The 16,067-nt window shown below is 39.8% G+C and overlaps 1 protein-coding gene across 1 annotated transcript in view; it reads right to left on the bottom strand.

Annotated features, from left to right (window-relative positions):
- The window catches only part of DTNBP1 (dystrobrevin binding protein 1), a 73,507-nt gene that overhangs the window by 38,513 nt on the left and 18,927 nt on the right, over positions 1-16,067 (bottom strand). The window contains exons 6-7 of the mRNA XM_068160825.1: positions 14,104-14,236; positions 1,770-1,792 (exon numbers count right to left, since the gene is read on the bottom strand). Of these exons, the coding sequence (XP_068016926.1) occupies positions 1,770-1,792; positions 14,104-14,236 (156 nt within the window). The remainder of the gene's footprint in view (positions 1-1,769; positions 1,793-14,103; positions 14,237-16,067) is intronic.

The raw sequence follows: 16,067 nt of genomic DNA, 5'->3' as shown, positions 1-16,067 counted from the left end.
TATTGTCATCTTACAAAAATAATTTAGACTTGCTTGATATGACTATTTTTAATGGTAGCTAACAAACTTCCCTCTTGTCAGGGAAGCTTGTCCAGGAGTTCATTGTAGGAAAAAAATTAAGAAATTAGGCTGATGTGTTTAATACCCATTTTTAATGATCCGTCACTCTGCTTTTCCAGCCTTCACACCTTTTGCCAATTATTTTGAGTACTGTAGAATAAATCTCATCAGTCCATTAAAAAAAAGTCCCAACAGAATTAGAGCATCCTCTAACCTGGTCTTTCCCTGTTATAGCACAAGATCCTACTCTTTTCCTGTTGATACTGGCTGATACTAGCACAGACTACAGTTGAACTTTTTGGTGAAAAAAAATGTGCAAAGACTTTGGGTTTGACTTGGCACTTGTTTGCAACTGTTCTCTTTGTACAAAAACATCTTGATTTCCCAAGACAAGTCTTTCCCAACTTGCACTGCAAATCTCTATGCCCCTGTATCCATTATAGGACAAGTTACTCTTGTATAAATTTCAGTCAACACACAGCTAACGCCTTCCTCTTCAATGAAAACAATTGTCCTTGCAAATACTTACTGTCAAATACAGTTACAATCTCTACTGGAAAAACAAGAAGCTAAGACAGAAATAACTTTGGAAACCATACTCCTGGATTCCAGGAACTCATTTAGAATGCCTAATCAATACAAAAATCCACCAGGATTCACTATTCTCACAAGCATCAGGTACTACAAAGTAGCTGCCTTGCTTTGGAACCAAATGAGCTTAGTGTTATCTTTGCTTCTGTATTTCAACTGCACTGAAAGCTGTCAAATCAATGAAAAAGAAGGTTGTTATGATAAGCTACAGATAGTGTGACATTTTACATCATTTTTGTTGCTTGTCTGTTAGTGTTAGCTTTATTAGTTTCCTTTTTTTAGCATTATGTGAAGATAGTAATGAACTGAAAAGACAAAGAGGAATGCAGTTGATAGAAATTTCCATGCTTTCTTCCATTGCAAGAAACAATTAACTGACATAAGTCAGTGCTCTTGACTTCACTGTCATAAATAAAGACTAGTCACAAAGCCACAGTCACACCTTATTCAAAGCAAAAGATAAAACCAATTGTCAAGATTAGTATCAGATCAGTACATTAGTATCAGTAGCCAGAGTTCAAGGTTTACTGAAGATGGTAATGTGTTCCATCTACACCCCACAGACAAAGCCATTGTGTATTATTTAGGACAGAGATTTGTATATATGATCATGTATATCCAACAAGCTACAAGAGCTCCATGGCTGTTGCAACACAATATTGTGAATATTTCCTCGATACAACTAGGCAAAAGTCTAACAAGTAACAGCCTGGGACACATGTCAAAAACACATTCATGTCAGAAAAGACATCGACTAGTTGAAGACAAAGCCCTTAACTTCCAAAATTGAACACTAAAGGAAAGGTTTGAATTAGATCCAGAATCTCTGAAACCTTGCTAAGATGAGAGAACAGTATCACCAAGATTGGAAGAGACCCCAAAGATCATCAAGTCCAATCATCCAATCCATCCAGAACCATCTGTGTTCTTCCCACACTCATGACTCTGAGAACTAGTAGTTAGACAAGGTAAACTGAAAAATAAACAGCCTACTGTATCAACATAAAATTAACATTATCAAATGTAGAACTGGAACAGTAGCTTACTAGTTTCACTTAACACAATAATTATGGTAACTTGTGCAATCATTCAAGCAGAAAATTAAAAATAGAATTTACCTTTGAAGCTCTCAAGTTCCTTCCTAATGGAGAAAAGCAGAATAATAAACAAAAATTAGAAATACTATGTCTAGAACTACAGGAGATAATTTACATGGTTTGACACTCTTTAAGAAATTTTAAAAAATAATAAATTCATTTATTATCATTGTATATAAAGGTAAAATTATTCTGAGTGTTTATCTAAAGCAGACACTACTAACTTGTTTATAAATTAGGCCACCATGTCTTTATAAACACGTATAATTGTACAAGTATTTCACATTTGTATCTAGCCACAAAATTTCTGGATATACTCTTGCAAAAATAACAAAGACTTCTGAAGGCTTTAGGTGCTATAACATGCACTGCTTAGAAGAGCTTTTGCTAATTTATAGCACTGTGAATAACAATTAGTGTTCCATTTTTATCAATGTGATTCAAAATCCCTTTGGCCAGAGTTAAGGAGAAAAAAATTACAGTATCACTCAGTCAGCTACAACAAACTTTACAGACAACATAGGCATATAGTCACATTCCTCAGAGAAGAGGATTTTAAAGCACAGTGACAGATAACCTACAATACTCACAATACCAGAAAGCTAAGAAATTAAAGAAATTTAATTAAGAAATTAAAACAACAGCAATAATACTTTTTTTCCTCCATCATACCAGGGCATTTCTACTTTTAGTAGCTATGCCAATCATAAGTGCAGAGGCTACAGAACTAAAAGAAATATTTCCTCTGTTTACAAGAAATTGTAGGGTGCTCCTCCACTTCCCATTGCTGCAACAGTAATAATTTATCATGAATTCAGATGCTAAAGAAGAATCCACGTAGTATCTTAGATAAGGCAACATGCTGGTCTTTTCCTTACAAAATGCTCATTTATAGGAAGCATCTTTTCAGTCTGTGCATTGCAGACTGCTTAGGTTAGAGCCTAAATTTTGAAAGCAAAAATTAATGTAAGAAAAAGAGAGAATAAAAAAAGACTGAACTAAAAGCAGATAACTGATAGTGCAGAACCAGATAACCGATTCTATTCACTATCCATAGACTAAAGCACACTTCTGTCATTACTGAGTCACCTAATACATATGCTATTTCACAATACATAGACTATACCATAATAAATCCTTCTGCTCCCTAGCAGATGATGCAATTGTGCATTTAATCTTGCATCAAGAACAGACAAAGCTATTTCTTTTTCAAGCAGGACAAAGTATTCTAAAAGAAGAGAGAATACATTTACCTCCACATTTTCATGAACATCCCAACAAATGTCAGCGACAAGTTTTTGAAAGAATGAGTGGTTTCCCAGAAAACAAGCTGTAGTGTGATTCACAGCAGAGAACTCTGCAAGTTGTAACTTCCTGTGAGCATCTATTTCCCTTCCTGCTTCCCTTCCATCCCTTTCCCAAGGCTAGTGCATCTGTTTTTTTTTGTTACCAGAGAAAAAACTTCATACCACCTATGAAATCAAGTAAGTTCATACCCTAACACATTTTTTTTTCCAACTGTGTGTACTCTAAATATAATTGCAAAACTCTTATCCACTCTCTCAAGTTGCACTCTATATTTAATAATGGCAATCTAGTTGAGAAAGCAACAATCACAGGAAATGCTTGTTTTCCACAGACTGAAACAAAAACATACTGAGGAAACATCTTGTGAAAGTAAGAAGGAAAAACAAAAAAAACAAACCAAGCCACTTGAGTCTAAAAATCAGGAGGTCTTATGCCACTTGTCTCCAAAAGGAAAGACAACACAATTACTGCCCTTGTGTTCAAAGACATTAACAAGTGAGATAATAATACAGTACCTAGCTGACAGTGATACTCATTGCTTTTGTCTGAAATCCCAGAATTTCTCCTTTCAAAATCCACCTATCTTTTTAAGGTTGATGCATATATGAATATGGGGACAGAATTTCAATGCAATTGCCATCAAGAAAGTTGGGAATTAATATTTACCCAAACTTGTTTTGGAACACATCCCTCTAAAAAAGAGTAAAAATATCTATAATTAGCATAAAGCAAAAATACAGGTTTGAAATCAAAGGATCTGCATTTACTGGTATCCTCAGATCCAATGACTGATGATTCTCTACATTTTAGACAACATGAATTAATCAATCTCACCCTGCAGTTTAGAATAGAGCAGAATAGATTAGAACAGAACAGAATAAACCACGTTGGAAAAGACCTTCAAGATCATTGAGTCCTACTTATCACCCAACACTATCTAGTCCACAAATATATTTAGAAATAAATATTCAAAAACATTCTTAATGAAAATATGCCTTGCATCAAAACCAGACCTTTTTAACTCAGCCATCAATTTCCCCATAAGCATTTAATAAAAAATAATTACAGTATCCCAGACCGGCCAAACTTTATTCACAAAGTGACATATAACTCACCAGAAGTTCACAAACCCAAAGAAGTAGAAAAATAAAAGCCTATAACCCCATATGCACTCTACCTAAAATTCTGAATGTGGTTCCACACAGCATGAATGCATTTGTGGCAGACAGAAGTTACAACCCATACCACATCAGGCCCCTTCAACACACCACTCTGATGATCTCCCTCAGAGAGGTGGAGTCAATAATTGCTTTTAACACATTTTGGGAACTACTATTAAACAACATTGTTTTGATCAGGAAAATAATTTATGATGAAGAATTACAGATGGCAGAATACCCTTGCTCAAAAGCAGAGAATAGATCTTAGTATAATGACAAAGACTCAAGCCCTGTTCTTCTGCCACTAGCAAAAATTTATTAATTACTTCAATAAATAATGAAGTTTTGAGGTGAAGAAGCACACAAAACAATGATTAATGCAGTTCTAAACCATCTGTTTCTATTACTTATACAATAACAGATTGTCAGGATTTGTAGATTATGCCCATTAACCAGCACTATCACAGTATAACTAAAGTTGGAAGAGACCTTGAGGATCATCGAGTCCAACCTATCAACACAGACCCCATGACTAGACCATGGCACCAAGTGCCACGTTCAATCTCCTCTTGAACACCTCCAGGGGATGGTGACTCCACCACCTCCCTGGGCAGCACATTCCAATGACGAATCGCTCAGTGAAGAACTTTCTCCTCACCTCCAGTCTAAACCTCCCCTGGCGCAGCTTGAGACTGTGTCCTCTTGTTCTGGTGCTGCTTGCCTGGGAGAAGAGACCAACCCTGTCCTGGCTACAGCCACCTTTCAGGTAGTTGACCTCATCAATAAGGTCACCCCTGAGCCTCCTCTTCTCCAGGCTAAACAATCCCAGCTCCCTTCAGCCTCTCCTCATAGGGCTTGTGTTCAAGGCCTCTCCCCAGCCTTGTTGCCCTTCTCTGGACACGTTCAAGTGTCTCGATGTCCTTCTTAAACTGAGGGGCCCAGAACTGGACACAATACTCAAGGTGTGGCCTAACCAATGCAGAGTGCAGGGGCACAATGACTTCCCTGCTGCTGCTGGCCACACTATTCCTAATGCAGGCCAGGATGCCATTTGCCCTCTTGGCCACCTGAGCACACTGCTGGCTCATATTCAGGTGGCTGTCGATCAGCACCCCCAGGGCCCTCTCTGTTTGGGAGCTCTCCAGCCACTCAGACCCCAGCCTGTAGCTCTTCACGGGATTGCCGTAGCCAAAGTGCAGCACTCGGCACTTGGACTTGTTGAATGCCATCCCATTGGACTCTGCCCATCCGCCCAGTCTGTCGAGGTCCCTCTGCAGAGCCTTTCTACCCTCTAACTGACTAACACCTGCTCCTAACTTGGTGTCATCTGCAAACTTGCTGATGACTGACTCGACCCCCTCATCCAGATCATCAATGAAGATGTTAAAGAGGATGGGGCCCAGCACTGATCCCTGGGGGACGCCACACAGGTAAAGTTATGCAGGACTGACAATGTTTAACATTCACTAGAAAATATTAGTAAGAGGTGCTGTAAGATGTGGAGGAGCCAATACAACCATTCAGACATCAATCACAGGTCACAAAAGTCAACAAAGAAAGAAATCTTGTATATTCCTATTCACATGAAAATGAAACTATCAGAAGAAGCTAAGCAACAAATCTCTCTATAACAATGTCATTGAGCAAAACTAAATCAACTTAAAAGTGACAGAAATAATTATACTGCATATTCACACTTTGCAAATAATATAAAAACTGCCAAAACTCCTACAATCTTTTGATCTGCTATGTATTCAGTCTTACCCAATGTTTTCAAATACTCAGAGCACTGACAGGAGTAAAATTCGGTAACAGTGAAGCAACAGACACCTTTGGGTTGGATGCATGCAAAATACTGCACTGCAAGTGTCCTTGCAAATGAAAATTCAGACCACTAAAATTACACAGAAGGAACCACAATTACCAAGGGAACATTTCCAAAGCTCGTTTAAGTCCAGTTTTTCAAGATCATTAGGAATGCTCATTCCACGTGTCTGCATGAGGAAACGAATAACTGATGCAGACACATGAACAATAGAATGGAAAACATCTCTGCAATGTGAACTCTGCCTTGAGCACAGAAACTTAGTCATGCAATTCATCATGGAATCATTTTGATTAGAAGAGGTCTTTAAGATCATCAAGTCCAACCATCAACCCAGCACTACTGCTTGTTACTTGGGAGAAGCGATGAACCACCCTCACTACAACCTTCTTTCAGGTAGGAGAAAGCAAGAAGGCCTCTCTTCAGCCTCTTTTTCTCCAGACTAAACAACCCCAGTTCCTTCAGCTGCTCCTCATAGTACCTGCTGTCTAGACACTTCACCAGCTTCACTGCCTTTCTCTCAACATGCTCCAGCACCTCTATGTCCTTCCTGCAGTGAAGGTCCCAAAAATGAGCACAGTATTTGAGGTATGGCCTCACCAATGCTGAGCAGAGGCGACTGTAGCAGCTGCTCTTTCTGCAAACACCTACAAGCTACAAGCTTGTTTTCATATGAGTGCCAAAAGAAAATATCCTGCAGAAGCTGGACCTTCAGACACACTGAGACCTCTCTTTATACAGAGCTATTTTTAGTACTTTTATAGGGGAATATTTTAAGCTTGTATACAGGGCTGAATTCTGTGTGCAATAATTGGTTAAGTGTGCAAGATAAGAAATACTATATGTAGTGGTTTGAGCCTTAACTGAGAGTTAAAAGCTCAAATGGGGAAAAGGCTGAGAATCTCTTCCCCACTTCCCCCCCACCTCCTCCCTCCAAACAGGGAGAGGAGGGAAAAAAAAGGTAAGGAGCAAATCCACTAATCAACAATCTGGAGTCAGCTTGGAAGTAGAGAGGCAAATAATTTTTTTCTTCAAATATATATATATATAGCAATAACAGGGAATAAGGTTCACAAGGGCAAGGAACAAGAATGGATGGGAGGGGAATAGGAAAAAAAATAATACAAAACCAGTCTGTCTCTGAAGAGGCGCAGAGGCAGCAGGGAGAAGGATCAGGTCCAGCCACGTGGCTGAGGATCAAGGGAGCAGCTGCAGTAGCTCTCATCCAGCAGAGGCAGGAGCCAAAGAGGAGATCCAACAGCTATGAGGTCCTGCTTTTTATACCCTTGCTGGGCAGGGAGGGGGGAGTGGAACAGACTCAGCTTTCCCAGGGGGGAGATGCCCTTCAGGGAGTGTAAAGTACCCGCAAGCCCTCCACCTTGCTTTCTTCTTTTGTTTTCAGAAAAAGGTGTTAACCCACCACACTATATAACCAGCTACTTTGGGCAATAGGAGATTCTGTTAGAGGGATTCTATTAGGGACTTCTGTTAAGGGTTTCTGGGACTTTCTACTGTTAGGGACACTCTGAGATTCTGTTATAGACATTCTGACGCTGAGGATTCTGCAATGCAGTAATAAAGGACTTCTGAGATTCTCTACTCTGCATTTCTGGAATTCTGCTGTGGAGCAGCAACAGGGTTCATGCATCCATTTGCCACAAATGACCCCTGAACCAGGCCATTGAAATGGGGATCTCAACAGGAAATTCAGTTTACAACAGAGGACAATCACTTTCCTAGTTCTACTGGACACACTATTTCTGTTGCAAGGCAGGATACTGGTGGCTTCCTCAGCCATCTGGGCACACTGCTGTCTTACGTTCAGCTGGCTGTCAACCAACACTTCCAGGTCCTTTTCCAATGGGCAGCTTTCCAGCCACTCTTCCCTAAGCCTGCAGCATTGCCTTGGGTTGATTGTGACCCAAGTGCAGGATCTGGCACTGGATTCCCTTCCCCAGATCATTGATGAAGATATTAAAGAGAATTGGCTGAGCCCTGGGAAACACCACTTGTGACTGGCTGCCAACTTGATTTAAACACCATTCACTGCAACTCTTTGGGCTCAGTCATCCAGTCAGTTTTTTATCCAACAAAGCATACACCCATCCAAGCCATGAGCAGCCAAATACTTAATACATAATGAAAAGTGCAAAGCTAGTCATTCACTGTACATCTCCCATCAAATTTGTCTTGAAGATAAAGCTTCTGCATCCACCCCTGCAAAATCTTTATTTATGCACCCAGGTACACAGAAGTATAGCAGCTGAAAATCTATACCACTGGAAGACTGATCAAGAAGGATATGGCATGAAACAATTTGATGAAAATTTTGATGGTAACTATGAAACATGTATTTAGTCTTAGAAGTAATGAACAATGGATTTAGTTTTAGAAGGAAAAAAAACCCACTTCTTTGAAACATTTGCAGCAATAATAGGGTTTTTTACACATGAAAAGTTCATTTGATAAATGATATATAAAGATGAAAAAGATTATGAAGGTACAATTTAAGCTCCTCTCTGCCAGATAGAAAGGAGTCATCGCTGCAGATGACACACTGTACAAACCACTGTTCCAGCTTATCACTTGGGGAACACTATGGGATCTAAACAAGAGCAACAGACAGAGATACCTTCTTTTTAGGCAACACAATTTTGTATGGCAATGGATTACCCATTCTGTATTCTCTCTTTAGATGCTGGAGAAGAAAAAATTACGAAAATAGTTTAGGACGAACAAGATCACCAGAAAATGGCAGCTTTTCACAGTGACACACAGGAGGTAAAGAACATTTAAAAGCAAAGCACAGGGGGGAAAAGAAGAAAAAGGGAATTTTTATATGTTAGCAAGTAAATAACAATCGATTGGCCTACGTTAGAAGAAACTACAAAAAGCTACAACCAGGTTAGTCTGAATTGCTAAAAGAAGTTAGGAAGTTTCTCGTATTTGCTTTCTGAATATTTATGTTGGACATGCCTAACATGAGGCACTCTAGTGCAACAATCCTTACTGCCCTTTATGTTCCCAAAGCGATTAGAAAAAGGGATAAAACCAACAGAAGATACATAGAACAATAAGAGTGGTAACTGATTAAGACATTTTCTCACATACACATATCCAACCTACACAATGAATTTGCCATAAATTTTATAACCTTCTGAATGAGAAACCAAATCAAACATTCTCCTCTTCCATCAGGACAATGCATCTAATAAGAACTATGACAATCTGTGCAACTCCTCATCTGCTGCACTAAAGCATGACCTTACACACTATTTGATAACAAATAGATCTTTAAAATACAAACATTCTTTTTGCTCAGGTAAAGCAGGTCTTTAAATCTCACTAGAAAGGAAAAAACCACAACATAGTGCCTCTAAGGTTTGAAATATTACAAAATATTCCTTTGCTGAAGCATATTCTAGCATCATGGTATACTTTAGAGTCAGGATTTTAGATTTCTTCATTTTCTTTCTCTGTCTGCTCTCAAAGCACAGAAATGGTGAAAACCGGAAATGGTGCTTGAATAAGATACCCTAATAAACATTAACGTTCAGACAACTATGTTTAAAGTCAATTGACACATAGTAAAATGTATTCACTCATTTCCAGGGACAAGGATTCTTTGCTATTTCCTACATTTTCCTACAAAATGGTGTAGTTGGGTGGCCTTCTGACAGTGCTTCCTACAGGACCCATTGCGCTGCCATGGGAATGCAAGAGCTGCCCTAGGAGACTGGAGGGATACAAAGAGTTTTCTGCAAGCAGCAGCAGTACCTCTTCAGTAGGAGGGTGAAGAGAAGGGAAGAACTGTGTTTGACTTGAGCAAAGGACAGGAAACAAACCAGCAGGATTTAATGCTAACCTACATGCAAACAATTGCAGCAAGACTGGAAAAGGGGAAACATTGCCCCCATCTTCAAAAAGGGCAAGAAGGAGGAACCAGGGAACTACAGGCCAGTCAGTCTCACCTCTGTGCCTGGAAAGATCATGGAGCAGATCCTCCTGGAGTCACTACTCGCTCAAAAGAATAGTGAAGAGGTGATTGGGAGCAGTCAGCATGGCTTTACCAAGGGCAAATCCTGCCTGACCAACCTGGTGGCCTTCTATGAGCAGGTGACAAAATTAATAGATGAGGGGCGAGCAACTGATGTCGTTTACCTGGACCTGAGCAAAGCCTTCGACACTGTCCCACACCACATCCTGGTCTCCAAACTGGTGACACATGGGTTTGATGGGTGGACCACTAGATGGATAAGGAACTGGCTTGATGGCCGCACCCAAAGAGTGGCTGTCAATGGCTCCATGTCCCAGTGGAGGCCAGTGACAAGCGGAGTCCCTCAGGGATCAGTCCTGGGACCTGTCTTATTCAACATCTTTGTGGGGGACATGGACAGTGGCATTGAGTGCACCCTCAGCAAGTTTGCTGATGACACCAAGCTGTGTGGTGCAGCAGACACGCTGGAGGGAAGGGAGGCCATCCAGAGGGACCTTGACAGGCTGGAGAGGTGGGCACAGGCCAACCTCATGAAGTTCAATAAGAGCAAGTGCAGGGTCCTGCATCTGGGTCGAGGCAATCCCAGGCACAAATACAGGCTGGGCAGTGACTGGCTGGAAAGTAGCCCTGAAGAGAGAGACTTGGGGGTGCTGGTGGACAAAAAGCTCAACATGAGCTCTCAGTGTGCACTTGCAGCTCGCAAAGCCAATCAGATCCTGGGCTGCATCAGGAGAAGTGTGGCTAGCAGGTCGAGGGAGGTGATCCTCCCCCTCTACTCAGCCCTGGTGAGACCCCACCTGGAGTACTGTGTCCAGTTCTGGAGCCCCTATTACAAGAGGGATGTGGAGGTGCTGGAACGTGTCCAGAGAAGGGCCACAAGGATGATCAGAGGGCTGGAGCACCTCTCCTATGAGGACAGACTGAAGGAGTTGGGGCTGTTCAGTCTGCAGAAGAGAAGGCTCCGAGGTGACCTAATTGTGGCCTTCCAGTATCTGAAAGGGGCCTACAGGAAGGCTGGGGAAGGACTTCTCAGGATATCAGGTAGTGATAGGACTAGGGGGAATTGAATGAAGCTGGAGGTGGGGAGATTCAGGCTGGATGTGAGGAGGAGGTTCTTCACCATGAGAGTGGTGAAACCCTGGAATGGGTTGTCCAGGGAGGTGGTCAAGGCCCCGTCCCTGGGGGTGTTTAAGACCAGGCTGGATGAGGCTCTGTCCAGCCTGATCTAGTGTGGGGTGTCCCTGCCCATGGCAGGGGGGTTGGAACTAGATGATCCTTGTGGTCCCTTCCAACCCTGAATGAAACTATGAAATTTACAAGATGGTCCATGGGGCCAAAAGGTTTCCAGAAGAAACTATGAAACTATGAAACTAACTGGGCACAAGTGTGGAACCTAGACTTCATACTACAATACCTGTACCTTGATCGATGGATTTAAAACAAAACAAAAGTAGTATTAAAAATCCAGAGATACGACACAGAAAAAACAATTAATAACCCCTGCCCCCCTCCTACTCCCCAAACACAGGCTTTAATAAATATTGTGGAAAACATCTTGGATTGGTCAATCTACTTTGAAACCAGTACTCACAATGATAAAAGAAGAAAAAAGAAATCTGTTTGAACTGAAATAAAGTTGCTTTATTTAATAAGGAGGCCTATTTCTGAAAATCAGTTCCCATAGTTACCATAAGCTGTGTTTCAAAGGTTTAATGTTGACCTAGAGCACTTTCTTCTAAATCTTTCACATAGGAAGATTTTTTCCAAAGACTTGAAATATGTGAGCTTCTAGCCTAAGATTTATGGTGATTTTATCATAAAATTACTTTTTGTTAGATGCTTAAAATAGCTACAGCTTCCAGAGTTTGTGTTCATCTCTGTTTTCATCCCTATATTGTCAAAACACAGGGAAAAGTTCTTGTCTTGTTTTTTTCCTTCACAAAAACACCCCCTGAGAATAATTCTTGTCTTAAAGGGAAAGCACAGACTCCTGAACCCCCACTTCATGTCAGAGTAAAAACCCCAGAGATCCAGACTATGAATTCCAAACATAACACTACAAATCACACATAAACTGAGACAGCTGTTCATTTTTCAAGTCTCTACACTGGTAAGAATTCTTCTACTAACGAGCTAGAGTTAATTTCTTACTTAAATAAATATAGTGGTAATGATCAACCAGAAATTACCTGCATTTTTCCTGTTTTGTCTAGATCTGACCAGATGTAATCAGCTTATAATTACGTTAAGTAGTTTGCTTAGCATTCTATTTATAAAACTGATTAGATGCTGCTAAGTGGAGTAGACAACAGCTGAACACTATTTTGATGTTGAAAACAGAGGTTAGTGGAAGGGTAAAGGGAGTAAGGGCAGCAGAGAGATTACTATATTTAAGGGGTATGAATCTTGCTTTATGTACATTTTCTGTTTGCATGTTACTTGGTTAAGTAACACATATTTAGAATGTTTTATATTATTATATTAAGTATTTCATTACTTAAGTCTCAACAAGTGACTAATCAATCATATTGACTGCTGTTGACTCCTCCTGGAGAGAGAGAAAATGGAGTTGCCCTGGTTTGGGAAAGAGAAAATCCAGACTGCAGGAAAATGACAAGATCACTGCTGAGGCACTGGCCTGAGGTTAAGCTAACTGAACTGGATGTGAAAAACTAATATGAGACATTGCTAGATGTGACAGATGACATAGTAAGACGCTGACAAAAGCTACAGATAGCACCATGAGGAATGGTTTGATTTACCAACTAGTTAACAAGGAGTTAGATGAGAAACAGCCATACATCACAGAAAATTGAAGGGGGACCTATAAGGTATTGGGGACTTACTGGGAGGTGGAGCTTGCAATACCAGCAGTACTTTGCTAACAATACAGAAGGCCAAGGTTCCCTAGATAATGGCATCAGAAATACAAATTTGAGTAGCAAAATGAGGACAAATAGGAAAAAAAAAACACGTTAGGGGTGGATTGTTTATTTGAGAGGAGACTGGGATTAAAAATAAAGCATAATAAACAAAAAATTAAAAGACCTACAAGGATGACAAAACAGAGTCAAGAAAGAAAAATGAATGCGCTATGTGATGTGACCAGCACTGTCTGGCAGTCCCACAATTGCTCATCGCATCCTAATCAAGACTGTAAGCCAAAACAGTTCTGACCACACCACAAGTCAAACTTGCTTCCATAACCAAAAGAAGCGAGGAGGATACCAGGGTGCCTCTCCCGTCTAACAGGAGAATACTTTGTCGGACAGATCAAGTAAGCTGGCTATCCCCATGTCAGTGTTGGCACCAAGGCTGTCAGCATTCAGACCTACCCACCACTCCTTAATAGGGTCTGACAGAAACTGTCTGACAAATTGCCTCAATTTAACTCTTCATATCCTCACTTATATAATGGACTTAATATTTTTTTCCTCATCCCCTACAGTCAGTTATTTTGGGCACTTTAGTAATGAACCCAAGAAAGTCAATAGTTTAACTTACTCTCTTAAGTTACTCTCTAAAATTACTCTTATTACTCAAGATTTAGAAGTTCTGACTTTCCACTCATACTGCTAATAGTCGAACTTTGATTCCAATTAGTAATGCCCTATTTTTCAAGTAAGAGAATGCTAGATTAATAGCTCATAGTACAGGAAAGGATAGAACTGAAAGGAGATGGAGCTAAGTACAGTTCCTAACCTTACAGGTACATGGGAAAAAAAACACAAACCCAAATCAAACCAAACACCCCAGACAAACAAAAACAACCAAGGCTGGGATTAAAAGAAAGCAATGTATCAATGCTTATTAACAACAGCCCTTGCTCCAATAAGCACAACTGCATTTTAGTAACAATGCAGTGATCATTTTCCAACACACACTCTTTGGTTATCACCAAGAGTTAGACTGACATTGAATAAATTATTAGAGATGTGCAACTTCCTATCAGAGACTTGTTTCTTTAGAAGAATAAAAGAGGTTACATTATACACAGGATACAAAATAACAGTGAAAGGCTTATATATGTGCTGATCTTATATTTATAGCAATTATTTTATTTACCTTTTTGTTTTCTTGTAGTTTTCCAGCTGTAATGTCTGCATACATTTGTATCTTTCCAACTCACACTGTTCACATAGGTCCTCAAGACACAATAGATGATTCTCCATTTCCTCAAAGTCTGCCTCTAGCTGGGCTACAAGAAATACTTACATGAATATCAAATTGTATCAATTGATGGACAACTCACCTGAACAGAAACAGGACTTCATAAAGGTACATAATTAACACAGTGATAACTACACATACATAAATGGCCCACAAAGATACACAAATCTCAGTCCACGTCACATAGAATGAGTGACAGCAGAGCCACATTAAGGGTGGCCTATGTGAAGTTCCCTTTGTAGTAAGATGCCCCAGCATCTTGGTCAAATACTTGTGGTCTATACTCCAGGAACAGATGTAGCCAGAACTCAAAATTTAATTTGCCTTTTGGGCACACTGTCAGTCTAGGCCTTCCTGCCTATAAAATCAATAGAATAAAGCTGTGCTGACCAAAACCAATGCTAACCTTAATTATTCATATGAAGCAAGACTAAAGCATACCAGGACAATTTTAACTTTTAAATGAACTTTTGACAATATAAAAGAATAGAGACTTAGAATGTTTGCTCTGAAGGCAGACTCTTCACAGATCTCTAGATTTAGCTATTTTACATACCCACACACTTTAAAACATGCAAAATTTCTTAATCTCCTCTTCAATGGTAATTGCTTAGAGTCTCAACTTAAAAGAGATCATGTCTATGAAAAGCCCTGAGAAACCTGATCGTATCTCACAGCTCACTGTTTTGAGTAGAAATTTGGACTAGAGATCTTCTGAGGTCTTATCTGAAGTATCTCATGTGAATCTTCTATCAAAGGATCACTGTCCCTGTGCATGATTAATGCTGAACTCCAAGTGCCTCCACAGAATCCTGAAGTGGAAAAACTCTTTTCCCAAACACAGAGCTAGTCACCCTGGATTGGAGGTATGTGAATAAAGGATGATTATTCACCCTTTTGCCAGGACTTCTATACCATCAGGAAGGTAGATTGAAGGAGGATAGATCATATTTTTGCAAATAAATTAGCAAAGAATAGAACAGAATTTGCAGGTCAGAGATAGACACACTAATCTGTGTATGAACTTGATTGTTGACACAAAGAACTACACAGATAATGGACTGAAGTAGCAGAAAACCTAAAGCAACTGAGTTTTGGCAAATCACTGTGTTTCACCTTTGCCTGTAACAGACAGAGCAATCTTCATAAAGCAAGACAACAATTAATAACTTCAAGGTAGAAAAGAAGTAATCTAATATATTGTGGATGCTCAAAAGAAAGAAAAGCAAGCTGAAGGTATCAGTCAAATCTTTAATTCTGGTTTGGCCATTTACTTGAATCCTATCCTAGAGTATACCACATTTCAGTTTTCTTAGCTATTACTCCATTAGAAATTGCTACCCTAGTGGTCCCACTAAGAAAGCAAAAGTTAAGACCCTGTTATCAAATTTCCTAGCATGAATATTCGTACATTCAGCTCCACTTCATAAGATGTTGCTTTAGTCCCCAACAAGTAAGGTACTGGTTCACAAAAGGCAAAAAGGGAAATGTGAATCATAAAATCAGCAAGGATTTCCTGCAAGTATTCATCTTTATACAGATCACTTGGGAAGGGTGGATGGTGGTAGTCATGAAGGAAAGAAACACACACCAAACAAAACAAAAAAACAACCAACCAAAAAAATCCCACCACCCCAAAAAACCAAAACCCCATGCAGTTGACAATGTGGAAACAAATTTGAGGGAAAAAAGGTTTTCAGTTATATAGGCTGTGATGTGGAACATGCATTGTTTACCACATACTCAATTTTCTCTCACATAACCCTGTTGTATTCAAAGGGCAATATCATGATTGCAATTACAACTCATGGTCCCTTTCTGCTTAAGAAATAGACTTTCCAGGGTACATAAAAATCCAA

This window comes from Melanerpes formicivorus, unplaced genomic scaffold (assembly GCF_026170545.1).
Source record: "Melanerpes formicivorus ecotype bairdi unplaced genomic scaffold, bMelFor1.0.p_v2 SCAF_53, whole genome shotgun sequence".
Lineage (NCBI taxonomy): Eukaryota > Metazoa > Chordata > Aves > Piciformes > Picidae > Melanerpes > Melanerpes formicivorus.
This window is presented reverse-complemented; position numbering and strand designations above follow the sequence as displayed.